The sequence below is a fragment of the Dendrobium catenatum genome, unplaced genomic scaffold (genome assembly GCF_001605985.2).
Source record: "Dendrobium catenatum unplaced genomic scaffold, ASM160598v2 original_scaffold_14238, whole genome shotgun sequence".
Taxonomy (NCBI): domain Eukaryota; kingdom Viridiplantae; phylum Streptophyta; class Magnoliopsida; order Asparagales; family Orchidaceae; genus Dendrobium; species Dendrobium catenatum.
Window position 1 is genome coordinate 40,443 of NW_021332698.1, and position 15,017 is coordinate 55,459.

The 15,017-nt window shown below is 35.8% G+C and overlaps 1 protein-coding gene across 1 annotated transcript in view; it reads right to left on the reverse strand.

Moving 5' to 3' along the window:
• Nucleotides 1–15,017, reverse strand: part of LOC110101272 — a 76,407-nt gene that overhangs the window by 14,674 nt on the left and 46,716 nt on the right. Inside the window, exons 12-19 of the mRNA XM_020829105.2 lie at nt 7,389–7,490; nt 7,157–7,303; nt 6,911–7,082; nt 6,605–6,832; nt 6,315–6,469; nt 5,766–5,894; nt 5,545–5,662; nt 5,168–5,363 (exon numbers count right to left, since the gene is read on the reverse strand). Coding sequence (XP_020684764.1) covers nt 5,168–5,363; nt 5,545–5,662; nt 5,766–5,894; nt 6,315–6,469; nt 6,605–6,832; nt 6,911–7,082; nt 7,157–7,303; nt 7,389–7,490 — 1,247 coding nt within the window. The remainder of the gene's footprint in view (nt 1–5,167; nt 5,364–5,544; nt 5,663–5,765; nt 5,895–6,314; nt 6,470–6,604; nt 6,833–6,910; nt 7,083–7,156; nt 7,304–7,388; nt 7,491–15,017) is intronic.

Sequence of the window (15,017 nt, forward strand, 5' to 3'; positions counted from 1 at the left end):
CCCAACTGAAGCCGAGTGATGATTGGAGTAGGACTTCTATTTTTCACACATTTATCAAGATTGGAGATAAGAACTGCAAGGTCATCATTAACAGTGGAAGCTGCATCAACGCTGTCTTTTTCACAATGATATCCAAACTTAACCTGAAAACAACGCCCCACCAGAACCCTTATAAGGTCGCTTGGATTAATTCAACTGCTATGGAGATTAAGAATATGAGCCTTATTCCTATAGAGATCATGGGATATCAGGAGAAGATTTGGTGTGATGTTTTAACTATGGATGTGGGTCAAATTATCTTTGGTCGTCCTTGGTTGTTTGACAACGATGTCCATATCTATGAGAGGACAAACACCTGAGTGTTTGAGCATAATGGCAAGAAGATTAAATTAGTACCCTCCCAACCTAAGCCCAATAAGAATGAAGTCCAGCCTACTCCTGTTAAACCCAGCAAAGGATTAAACTTCTTAACTGCGAAAGAAGTAGATGCTGAACTGAGACAAGGAGCCCCTATGTATGCTCTAGTGGCCCGAGAAGTAACTGTGGAGCTTGGAGAATCTGTCCCGGAAGAGGTCCAACCACTTCTAGAGACCTTTGCGGATGTCTTCCCTGTGGACCTCACAAACCAACTACCCCCCTTACGGGACATCAAGCACGCTATAGACCTAGTACCCGGAGCCTCGCTACGTAACCTCCCCCACTATCATATTAACCTGGGAGAGCATGTCAAATTAAAAGAACAAGTCGATGAGTTGCTCCAAAAGGGATTTATCAAAGAGAGCCTAAGTCCATGTGTTGTTCCTGCACTTTTAACTCCCAAGAAAGATGGTTCTTGGAGGATGTGTGTTGATAGTCGTGCTATCAACAAAATTACTGTAAAATATCATTTCCCCATTCCCCGCTTGGATGACATATTGGACATGATGACTAAAGAAACCCTTTTCTCAAAGATCGATCTTAAAGTGGTTATCATCAAATTAGAATACACCTTGGTGACGAATGCAAGATGGCCTTTAAAATTAAGGATGGGTTGTACGAGTGGATGATTATGTTGTTTGGCCTTAGCAACGCCCCTAGTACATTCATGGGAGTTATGCCCAAGTCCTTCGCCCGTTTTTAGGAAAATTCATAGTCTATTTTGATGATATCTTGATCTATAGTAGTTTGGTGGATCAACATTTAAATCATCTTAAACAAGTCTGTGAGGTTTTGAGGAAAGAACAAGTGTATGTGAATCCTAAGAAATATACGTTCCTCGTTGATAGTGTCACTTTTCTCAGATTTATCATATCTTCACATGAAATATCGGCCAACCCTGAGAAAGTACGAGCTATTAATGAGTGGCATGAACCAAAGAACATCAGAGACATTCAGAGTTTTCACGAATTGGCCACCTTTTATCGGTGGTTTATTAGGAATTTTATCACTAATGTGGCTCCTATAATCGATTTCCTAAAAAATGGAGAATTTCTTTGGACTTTACCTGCCTCTAAAGCTTTCGAGGAGATTAAGAAGAGAATGGTAGACCTCCACTCATGCGTCTACCTGATTTTTCAAAAGTTTTTGAAGTAACTTGCGACACGTCTGGTAACGATATAGGAGTTTTATCGCAAGAGGAACACCCAGTTGCGTACTTCAGCGAGAAATCAAATTATATCAGACAACGATACTCTACTTATGATAAGGAGTTTCATGCAATCATCCAGTCCCTTAGGTATTAGAGACACTACCTGCTGCAATAATTTGTTATATTTTCTGACCACGAGGCTTTGTGATACATCAATTCACAAAAGAAACTTAATGCCCGACATAACAGATGGGTCGAATTCCTACAAGAGTATACTTACACTATCATGCATAAGGCGGGATCCGAGAATAAGGCAGCTGACGCCTTACGTCATCGTCTGATGAGGACTCAAGAAATGAGGGCTGAGGTGATTGGATTTGAACGTATCAAAGAAGACTATAAGGATTACCCTGATTTTAAAGAACATATTACTGACAACTGGAGAAGAACGGATAATTGATGATTTTCTTTGGGAAAATGGATATTTGTTGAAATCTCAAAAACTCTGCATTCCCAACATATCGCTTCGTGAATACCTTGTTTGGGAAATACATGCTGGTGGATTAGCTAGATATTTTGGTCAAGCCAAAACTATCGCTGCTATTGAAAATCGGTTCTACTGGCATAGTCTTAAGCGTGACGTTAGTAAGTTAGTGAGGCGGTGCCACACATGTCAATTGGTCAAACAAAGGAAGCAGAACACAGGCCTTTATACACCCCTACCTGTACCCAACTGCCCTTGGCAATATGTGAGTGTGGATTTCATCCTTGGTCTACCCATGACCTTTAGGAAGCATGACTCTGTCTGTGTGGTAGTAGATCAGTTCTCTAAAATGGCTCACTTTCTCCTGTGCTCCAAAAACTTCGATGTCTCTAGGATCGCGAAGTTATATTTTGATGAGATTGTCAGACTTCATGGGCTACCCAAAACGATAGTGTCTGATAGGGATGTAAAATTTACAAGTTATTTTGGAATACTTTATGGCATAAGATGGGCATCAAACTTCAATTTTCGACAACCTTCCACCCCCAAACAGACGGTCAGACCGAAGTCATCAATAAGATCTTAGGCAACCTATTAAGAACTTTAGTACGAGAAAACATTAGAGATTTGGATTCCAAATTGTCTATAGCTGAATTTGCCTATAACAACTCTTTTAACCAAACCACCGGTCTAAGTCCCCCTGAGATTGTTTATGGATACCAACCTAGACAACCTATAGATTTGATCCCTATGAGTCATCAGTCTAGAGCATCTGAATCTGCATCTGCATTTACATCACACCTTCAGGAATTGCATAAAGAAATTCATAACAGAATTGAAGTAAGCAACGCTAACTATAAACTCAATGCGGATCACAAGAAAATATTCAAGGAATTTAAGGTTGGAGACTTTGTAATGGTTCAGATTCGCCCGGAACGATTCCCGCAAGGGGTCGTTAAGAAACTACATGCTAGAAGCGCCGACCCTTCAAAATAATTTCAAAATTAAATGATAATGCTTATGTGCTAGACCTACCCAAAGGTCTTAACATCAATCTTACATTTAATATTGAAGATCTTGTAGTCTTTGAGGGACCAGAGTTCAACCTACCAAATCCACTTGATAATGAGCCTTGTGAGCCCATACCTGGTGAAAACCCTAGCCTACCTCCACTCCCAGACTTATCCACTTTACCCAGTGCGAAAGAGATCAAAACAATACACGATGATAAATTATCTCTACTAAAGGAGGGCGCCGAAGGTATTTAATCCAATGGAAAGGGAAACCAAAGACGGAAAATGTGTGAATTGATCGTATTGAGCTTCAGAGACTGGATCCTGACCTTTTAGAGCTATATGAGGGCACTCTTGACACGTACTCGACGGGGTCGAGCATTCTCCTACCCGGGAAGAATAATGAGGACATCAGTAGGAGATTCTGGAATATCTATCGATGGAAGCATCGTAGAACAACGGCTACTATGAGGAACTTATATATTTGATATATTTTATGTATTAGTTCAAATTTTTATTATTTATGTTTGTACCCTTGCTTGTGTGTTGAGTTTAGTTGTAGCCCTATGGGCATTTTAGTCATTTCCCTTCTCTCTATGAGGTCTATATATTAGGTCATTCGTCTTGTATTTGGATGATGATTATGAAATGAATTTTCAGATTTTTTTGCTTGATCTCATTGTAAGTTCTTGAGAGGAGAGACCCCCTAGGAGAGGGCCTTGCAATACGCGTCAGCCACCGGTGGATTCTGGGACTCGTAGTTCTTCGTTTTCCTTTCCCTATCACTGGCCACCTTATCTTCCCTCCCACCACCACCAGCCAATCCAACCCACCTCTCCACCGGCTGGCCTTTTTCCCCAATCTCCCTCTAAGCCGCGGGCCACCCCTCACCCCATCCACACGCAGACGACCACCCCACATTCACCCCCAAACCACCGGCCTAGCTAGCCCTAGCCCCATCGCTGACCACCCCCTTCCTATTTCCCTTGGATGATGAAATCAATCATCATTAACACCTACCTAAAATAGTCTAATTGGTTTGGGAAAGATTTAAATAATTTGAAATTCAAATTTCGAATTTCAAATACTTTCCTAAACTAAGAAAGCTAAACTAGGAAAGTTTATAAATTGGGATCTAATTTAATTTTAAATTAGATTTGTCATTCTTATTTCATCTCTAATTAATAGGAGTGCATTAGGAAACTAGTCAACCCTTCCCAATCTCCCCCCATATTCTCTCTATGCTACCGACCCTCCCGATGCTCCAAATATTTGAATTCAAAATTTGAAATCTAATCCTTCCCTCCAGCCTAGTTTAATTCTCTCAAATGATTACTATCCTTGGTAATTAATTTTAAAAAGAATTTAATAACCCTAATTCTCCTGACCCATATTTGAATTTAAATTTGAATTTCTAATTCTTTCCCTCATTTAATTAAATCTGAAATTAATTTCAGATTTAATGCTCTTTCCATAACCCCAAACCTAGACCCTTACAAACCCTAATTCCCCCACATTTGGCTGATACTCTTGCTTGCCCATCCGCTTGGAATTCCTCTCATCTCTTGAGCTCTCTTGCAAGAAAAGAAGTCAAGCATCTTCCCTCCGGACGTTAGTGGATCACCGGTCGTCTACACATAGCCCCTCCTCCGGCTAATTTTCGTTGGATCTCTACCCCCGGCTTCCTCTCCTTCGTAGTGGCATCTTCCGGATTGTGGCGAATCTTCTTCCGCTAACCCTTAAAGACTGTGAGTGCGGGAAACTCGAGGTGAATGCTTTCTTTGTTACGTGGTGGATTGTTTGTTTGTTGCACTACTTGTTTTCATTATATTCTTGAAATTATTTTGAGATCTTGTTTTTCGATTGTGTGGTTACTTACCATATCAATTTAAACAATTTTAAATTCGTAAGATCTTTTCAAAGTGAAACGTTAAGTTTAAGTTGCGACGCCTAATTCAATAGTTATAAATTTCTATGTGCAATTCCTATGTTATTTCACATCATTAGGACTCCTTGGAAATTTATACAACTCATTTACATGTTAATAAAAGGTCGAATGGATAAAATAACTTCAACGAAAATATCCAGAGAAAACGGGAGAACCTTGAGGTTATCTGGTATAAGACCTCTGGAAGATCAATTTTCTGTTCAAATTGTTGCTGCATGGTTGCAAATCCAATCAGAAGAGGTTCAAGAAGCCCAACAAGACAGCTTCTTATCTCAACTCCCTTCTTTTGTCGGGGATTTATTTCTGTCGGATTTGCAAACATTAAGCGATCATTTAATGCGCCAAGCAATGCTGCACCAAAACAAGGGTAAACTCAGGGCAAAATTTTGACAATAAGGAGACGTCTGAAAGAAAAGACAAGTCAAGATTAGGTATTTGAGCTAGTTGTTCTTGACATCAACATTTTTTAGTACATAGGAAACACCAGAAAAAACCAATATGAGAAAGAAGTAAAAAAAAAAAAAACACAAACCAGAACATGGTAGACACGTGGAAAGAATGGTTCGAATTTTGTTATCCCATCCAAGAACACTGACTGCAGTTGCACTTGAGAAGAGAAGTGCAGGCCCAACCCATAAAAGAGATCGGAAGTGCAAAATGTTAAGGGAAAAAATATGAAGAATATGAGCAAACAAAATGCAGTTTAATGCATGACCATGTCAGATAATGAAATAAAAAGGCAAAAAAGGATATAGATGGGTGTCCTCCATCAAATTTGGTTTCACTGCTAGAAATTATTTCTAAATCAGTTGAGCAAATCAATACCCTGTGGCTTGTAAGAATCCCAGCAACATGACCCCTGGGAGTCTCTTGCCAGTGAACCTAAGAAAAATAGCTGAAGAGAATGAGAATCTCTATATAGAAATTACATGAACTATTCAACGTTGACCAAATGATAGATCAATTGACGAACAACAAAAGACTTCAAGGGTCAAATTAGATAAGTAGCTAGGAATTTAGCATAAACAAAATAGGCATCACAAAATATCCTCATATATAAAACTGCAATAAAGAAGTTCTGGGAATCCGAACTCCCAGGTAAAACCAAAGTCCAAGCAGTTAACATAAAAAAATGCTAATCCGATCTAGTACTGCAATATTAGCAAAAAACCAAGGGAATATAGATATCAATTCAACATGAGAACAGTATAAAACGCATCATGCCCTAGTAGTGGTTAGATTCCCTATGAAAGAAACAAGAGTGTTTAAGATTCCCTATGAAGATAAAAATAAAGTACATGCCTGGATAACATGCTCATTCCGTTTAAGATTAATAAACTTCTTCCCCTCAGTTTTTGTAGAAATACTGCGTCCATCATCAGTAGATAAATGATATGATTGAAGAAGCTTCGCCAGACCTATATGATCACCAGATATAGAATACAGAATGGTTGACTCTGCAGTTAACAGTCGACATTGTTAGGTATAGGAAAAAATATTTGCTATTGTAATCATTGTTTAATGGTCTTTTTTTTTTTTTTTTTTTTTTTTTTTTTTTTTTTTGAGCAATAGAGAGATTTCTTTCACTTAACCTAAAGGAAATGAGAAGATGCGATCAACGTCTGTTTCAAAAATAAAATGATGAGGTCCTCTATCTGATCCACGTTGACCATCAGAAGAGTTACCATCAATTGCTCCATTATTTTCATTAACTTCTTGGAAGGTAGGTCCGGGTAACACATACAAAGCAAGACCGCTTCTGTCCTCATCCAGAATAGCATATTGATTCTCATTAGAACTCAAAAGTGCTGCATCTCGGCCTAAAATTGAAACAACAGAATCTAAGTCAAGAAAAATGAGGCTCTAGTAGAGATGCAGGAAAAGAGAGGAAGAAAAACCTTTTAATAAACTTCCTTTGTTATTTGATGATTGATCATCTGTCGGCTCCCGGTGAATAACAACTTCATGAAGGGAACCATTTGTGCCAATCAATTCAAAGACAACAAAAAACAAGCGTTGTTTTGAACTGTAAAGCATGTGCTTCGGAAGGCACTCTACATTTCCAGGAATCTGGACATATTTATGTAACATTAAACTCTGAATAGCACTAACATAGAACATAAAAAAGGAGGCATTAGTAATACCGTTGAGTAAAGCTTTTTGCACAAACTTTCAGCTCCTGTGGAGAGATTATAAGCCATTAGATTGAATCCATCTAGATAAAATGCCTTGCCTGGATACTGTAGGACACGATTCTGTTTGTTGAAGAAATTCAACTCCAAATGGAAAGGCTGGAAAGAAAGACGGAGGCAATTAAAGACAGATGAAATATTATTCACTAAGAACAGGAACCAAGAAAAAAGTTCCTGAGGATACCACACAAACAGGAACATCCTTTAGTAGGTTGTTTGCATCTGAGATCATTATGAGAGGCAACCGAGATATTGGGCCACTTTTTGCATGCCCCTCCATGAAATGCTGCAAGGAGATGTGTAAAGAGATCAACACAAAGTATAGCTTTCAAAAGACCAACGGTACCACATATTTATGGCAATGGAGAAAAAGTAACATTCAATAGGCATTAAATTGTAAAACTAATATTAATTATTTGGCTCTTTAAATTGTATCTTTCTTGCAACAGAAAGAACACGTCCAAAACAAAGAACTTGGGAACAGTTAGGATTCAAAGCTTCAGAAAATCAAGTTGCAGGTATCAGTATTTCTTTCAAAGAAATACAACTGTGATAAGTGAATAAGCATCAAGGTAAGAATAATTGAGGCTAACTCGATCAAGAAAGCACTTGTGATTTCTGAAAAAATAAAAGATCCTTTTCCTTACTGTTTTACTTGTTTCCTTTCTCGGAAAAAGATGTGCCAGCATACTGCTCAGAATGCAAAGATACTGTGGTGCCATGCTTAAATGCAAGCCAAACGACTGGGAGATTGCTTAAGGATCCGTATACATGTATTATTAGAATCACAAACATATCACCAGGCAAAGGAAATAAAGCCTTCCCATTAGGGCTGTCAAGACTTGAACCGACCCAAAGCTCGACCAAGACAACGCCTAGAAAATTTCGGATTCAGGTCAACCTGTTTTAAATACGGGTCGGATTCGGGTTCAACAAGCCAAACCATTTCAAAAATTGGGTCGGATTTGGGTTGACCTAGAAACCCAAAAGTGACCCGTGAACCCACGCGTTTGAGTTGCTAACTCGGGTTCGCACTTCGCCGTTCGGTTTTAATTAAATGCCAGCATTATTTTCGCATTCATGGTCATCCATTCTCTTCTGACTTCTCTCAATCGTTCTGTCGACTTCGTTCTCATTTCTCTTAGGGTTTTCTCATGTTTGTTCTTGCCTCTTCCTCAATTTCTATCGCCGAACAACACTAGCTGTCAGTGAAGGCAACATCTCAGTGGAAGGAAATTCACAGGCCCAAAATATTACATATGTTTCACTGTTTGTATATTTAATTTCATTGCCTACTTAAGGTTTTCTATTGTTTTTGTGTTGATTGATACGGAGGTTACTGTGAGTTGGTATTCATGTTTTCTCACCTCATCTTTCAGTTTTCGTAGCATTCTTTAAGAACAATAGGGTTTTTTAATTAGGGTTTTCTATTTTTTTTTTAATTTATTATCAAATTTTCATGTTTTAGACTTTAAGGTTTTGTTTTATATTACATTTGTTACTCTACAAGCTGTCATTGCCGCAGTGTTGGTATATTAGGGGTTTCATGGTCTTTTATTTTAACAATCGTAGGCTCACTATTGCAGCATTATTGTATTGTTGTTATGATGAAGTTATGCTTATGTAGTTGTGTAGTGTGTAGTGTTGGAGAATTTTTGTCATCCTCAATGGATTGAATATTTTGTAATCGAGTACGGCATAAGAAAGATGATATATTATCCTGAAGGATAAAAATATCATTTCTTTATGGACACAATAACAAAATTTATAATTTTAACAGAGATTCCTCCAGTCAATATTTGGTTAAATGGGGTTTACTTTATTCTGGGGTACAGATGCCCCATAGATGCAAGCTCCTATAGTTAATTACATTTCAAGCATTTGGAACTTGAGAAAGCTTTTGATTAAACTAAGGGTTTTCTTTCTTTTGAAAATCATCCAAATATTAACTAAAGTTTTTATTTTAAAAATCCATAAATCCTTGTTTAAAGAGTTTTGATCTTTAGGAATTTCAAGAATGAGATGATTAACTTTAAATCAGATTTTGGAATGATGACCAAATGAGTGAAGTAGGAGCACTTGATTCTGAGGAAAACTAAGAGGTACTCAAACTATCCTATGTTGGCTTTATATTTTAGAATATAACTTGTTTTTAAATTGACAATTTTAATTAGAATATTTGGGCTTACATTCTAACAACATGTGTTGAAGAAAATGACTGGAAGGTGAGGGCTTATGCAATGATTGAAATCAACTAAAGCCTCATACCCTAGAACTAAGACGAAAACTATTGAGGGCTAGTGCCTCGAACCTAAATCTAACAGAGTGCAAGGGACTTACAAACTACACCTCACATGAGGAATAGCCAACCCGACCTTTGAATTTATTATCCTACCAAAAAAGGGCTACCAGCTAATCCACGTAGTCGCTTTTAAAACTATGACATCTTGTCTCATTACATATGAAGAGTATGGAGATTATTTTTATTTAGATGATAGAGCTTACAACTTGGCTTTTAGGCTAAGATGCCTGACCATGAGTGGTATGCAGAATAATGACTCATAAATATAGATTTTTTTGTTATTTGATCCTTAAATGAAGGCTTTTCTACATGAAACTCACTGGGCTATACATGATCATTTTAAATTTTGAAAAAACTTAGCTCCTTCAAGAGAGTCAAGTAATTTTCTTTTTTATTTAGAAATTATGAAGCCTAGATTGATTTTATATTGCTTAGCATTTAACATAAAGAAATCTTAATTTTATTCTAAGAGTCTATTACATTCACATGTCCAGGCCACCCCCAAGAAAAACAAGAGAAAAAATCTAAGAAAAACATGCATTTTCTAATGCGCAATTAAGTAAACAAATCAAAACATGCTTGAATGTATAATCAAACAAAATAAATGTAAATTATAAAGTCCAAGTTATTACAACCAAGTTTGACAGCTGATTTGACAACCAATATTTATTACACTCTACTTGTGGGGGTCTTCAAGTTTCAACTTCCATATAGATCTTAGGCTTCACCTTCAACAAGTATATCCTTCTTGATCCACCTCTCCCTTAACCCAACCCCATAAGTTTGTCATACAACTTAAATCCAAACTATACATTTAGAAAATGATTAGACTCAAAGCTGCAAAACATCGGATCAGAAGACATTTTATATGATAAAAATATCACATCCAGAATTTTGCTTAGCACTTAAAGTGTCAAACGTTTGCTTCTACCATATTGGTCATATCTCATTAGGGGTTTTAAGCAGCACTTGTTATGCAAACATTTTTTATTTATGATTTATTACGCCCCCTTTTGAACATGACCACATGCAAGAGAAGCAATATATATATATATATATATATATATATATATATATATATATCCATGCTAATAACTTAAGGGCTAATGCCACAACGCAGATAATCCAATAGACAATCACACAACATCATCAAACACATGATCATAAAAAGAAAAATCCTAATCCTAACATGTCTAAGAGGATGTGTACCTAAATGTGTGAGGCTCGTGTGACATATCACTACAAGAGGCATTTGATTTTATTTTGGAATGAAGATGTTTAATCTTTTTCCATGGGCGGTTTCTTTTTAAGTTATTTGTGACTTAAAGATTTTATTTGACTTTTAAGTATTTCATACTTAGGAAGGTTATGAAGGACCCATAAAGCAACCACTGCTTGCTTTGAGGCAAGTCTACTTCTTATGAATCCTAAGATATAATGATGTAGACCCGTACCCGGCCCGAAAACCCGTTTTGACACACGTACTTTCCATCAACAGAATTTAAAAGCAGAAAAGTGTAACTGTTAAGATACTGTTTGGTTGGCCTAAAATGATGATAGAATAGTGTCATTAAAAGAATGTGTTTAAGAATGAAGTGAAGAGATGCACTGGCCCTACTCATTGCTTTCTTATGAAGCGCAAGTTAATAACAATACACACATGTCATGCACTTCACTGCGTTGCCTTGTGGCATTGCATGCTTGGCTCCATCTTAATTGAAATCTTGGTTCATAATTCATATTGTATGGTTCAGTTCAACATCTACCATAATAAGTAGACACAAATGCTCACTTTTATTCACTATTTCTTGTACTCATTAAGTTGTTGTTCATTGTTTCTACTTTTCTTCCACTAGAGCTAATTACTTCTTGGTGGTTCTACTCATAAGGCTCACTTCCTCGTTAGTTTTAATATATGCTTCTCACTGGTTCTTGTTATGAGCACTTGTAGCTTCTTATTCATAAAGTTTATTCTCAAGAATGTTTCTTAATACTTCATCTTCACATGCTCTCAAGATTCACGTTGTCTCCATCTTTTGGTCTCTAGTTGGCATGGGCGGATCCCCACTTAGGTGAGGGTGGGCAAATGCCCACCCTAAAAAAAATATTTAATATAGAAGAGGCATAATTTTGGAATTATGTCCCTCTCAAAAATATTTTTTTCCCTAATATGGCCCATCTCAAATCGTTTGCCCATCCATCCGAAGTATTTTGGTTGCTTTTATCTTCAATTTTTAGATTCTGCTCAGCCAAAGTGGTTAAATTTTTTTTAATGTCATTTTGAGTAGGTTTAATTTCATTGTGAATAGCAAAGCAGAAGAAATTCTTGTACTCAAACTTTAAAAACGAAAGATTTTGAAAGTCAAAACAATGAAGCAATAGTTTTTTTTACTACAACTTATATTATTAATAAAATCAATATTAAATTAGTAGATAAATGATAAAAATTTTCTCTTTTAAATTTGATAGCATTATGTTACCTAATTTTTTTTAAATTATTTTATTATTATTACTATTTGACATTATAATAATATTATTATTATTATTATATTTTAATTTTGTCTAACTAATTAAAATTTTCCTCACCCTAAAAAAAGAAGCCGGATCCACCCCTACTAGTTGCCTAGTTGGTCACTCAATCTCGCAAGCATTCTAGATTTTATTCTTTTATAAATTATAATTTTATTATTTATATCTTTGACTTTTTGTCTTTAAGATAGCTAAAAATTGTTGTTATTAGATGTATAATTATATTTGGTAAAAAATATAACCGAATGCAATTAAATTTGAGTATGTAAATGACTATTGTATATAGATAACATATGCATATATGATATACAAGTCATGAACACCCTAGCTATAACACACTGCTTTGTTTTGCATACTAAAGCAAAAAAGAATCATTGTATATCACATTGCACTTAGCACTTTGAAAATACTATGATAAGTATGGTAGATTACATTAGGCTAAAGAACGAATATAACTTCACTACTATATAAGGATTAACTCTTATTCATATTTAGGATATACTTCGGTAATTATATGGTTTCAAATACTTCAATTGGATCATCATACCAACTTCAAAGCTTTTCCTCCATGTCTTATAATTGTCCTTTGTATCATAATTCATTCAAAATGAATAAAATGATGAAACTACCATTAAAGGCATTTCAAACCTCTCCCTTGATAAACCATAAAGATAAATACGTGTTTCAATCAATGCTGTGAATTCCAAATATGTATATCAATAAAGTAATTGTTTCATGCACGATATTAAATTTGATGGCGGAAAGTTAAAAAAATCTTGTTATAATTTAAAATGGTCTAATGATGCAGGACAAAGTAAATTGATCATGCATGTAGAGATTTATGCTAGGGAATAAATAAAAACAACAAATTTAAACTTCAAGGAAATTTATCAAGACAAGAAATTTAGGCAACACAACTACGCAGAAACAAGAAACTTAACTAGTAGCGACATTAACAATTTAAAATGAGTAAAGTAATTAAAACTCTGAGAACATGGGTAGCTAGAGTCCCACATTTAATTTAGGATTAGTTGCAAATGAAGCCCGAAGCTCTTGATTAAGAAAGTAGACTAAGCAGATTAGTTGCTACACTTGTTTGATGCTACTTCAGAGGGGAGAATAAGATATCTAGACTAAACAGTAAATAAGAGAAGATGTAAGACACTTATCTTGCTTGGACGTTGAACAAAGTGTTGACAAAGAGGCCAATAACTCCCTTGGTAGATAACGACTTTTGCTTAATCTCTGAAAGGAATCCTCTATGGTGACTTTGGAGGATAAAGTTTACTGATTTCATTGTTTTGGGAAGGGAGAATGGTGTTTGGAGTGTTAGTGGAGGCTAAAGGGATGATGGAGGGTCTAATGGAGGAGTGTGGAGTGTTCTAATGACTGGAAAATAAGTGAGGATTAGTTTTGACTGTTTTGAGAAAGGGATATAGTGGAAAAACATGGTTTAGTGATTGTTGGGAAAAGTAGGCAGCAGGTTTGGGGGAGTTGGAAGGTTATGTGACTTTTATTTAATATGGAAATGAAGAGGGGATTTGGGAAAGTTAAAAGACATCACTTATAACTTTTGGGAAAAGGTTTTGGAGAATACGAAGAGACTTGTATTTAATAGGAAAATGAAGAGGGGCTTTGGAAAAGTTAAAAGACAACACTTTAACTTTTGGGAAAAGGTTTTGGAGAGTACGAAGAGGCTTGTATTTAATAGGGAAATGAAGAGGGGCTTTGGGAAAGTTAAAAGACAACACTTTTAACTTTTGAAAAAAAAATTTGGAGAATACGAAGAGGCACAAGGTGACTTTCCAACTTCTAATGAGGAAGTTGTAAAAACAGAATTTTGTTGGCTGTTGGGACGGGAAATTTCAGTGTTTTTTTTAAGAGGAAGGGTCACCAAAGTGGATGTTGGGTGGTTGGTTACTAGCACTAGGAGGGAGGGTAAACGGAGGGTTGTTGGTGGGGTTAGAAGGCTTTTGTACAGCAGGTTTTCAAGCAGAAATTTGTTGTAGGAGTTTGGGAATGCCGGTTGGGAGTAGGGGAAGGGCTCGGTTGGGAGTTGGGAAGGAGATGGAGAGACTTGAGAACAACGATAAAACCAAGAGTCAAAAACTGTTGAGTACTTCACACTCACACCACTAAACTAATCTTTACCAAGCTACTTAGAAAGAAGAAAACTAAGCTCCAAAGGTAAAAACATTTTCAGCATTCATTCATTAACCAAATTACAAAGGATGAGGGCTTCTATATATAAGCCCCAAAAGAAGAAAAAACAGCAAGACCAAAATAAAATATTACTTTCAAGAAAGCAAAAAAAAAATATTAACCCTTAAGGTGAAATTCAAAATCGATGCAAAATTACAATATGAAGTTGAAGCTAAGTACCAATCATTCCTTATGGTGGTAACTAAATTAATTATTATCTAAGGCAGCACAAGAAAATAGGTTTTGACTTTTTTAGGATTTATCAAGGTTTTAAAAGGCGAAATCGGGAATCGAGGCGTATTTTCTAAGCGAGTCGAGGCGTAAGCCTCAAGGCGGATCGAGGCGTAAGCCTCAAAATGAATAAAATAAATTAATTTAAAACTATAAATAATGACAAAAAATAACAAAATATTATGTCAACTATGAATTTGAAAATTTGTTTCAAGAAAATATTACTGGAATACAAAATATAAAATAAACTCACTTAAAAATAAAACATTCCCTTGGGATCAAGACCCAAAGCAGGCTCATCATCACTTTGATTGTCTTCCTTTAAGAAGGCTTTCTTAATATTTTTTTAAATAAAACTTTTAATAAAAAAACTTCTTGAACTAAAAATTTTTTAATAAAAAAAATATTTTTGAAAAGCAATAAAAAACTATCACAAATAAATCTTTAATCCTAAACATGATTCTTCTGCAACTTTTTATTGCGAAAGATAAAATGAAAATATATTATCTCATGTTATATCACCTCCTTTATTATTATCTATCATTTCTT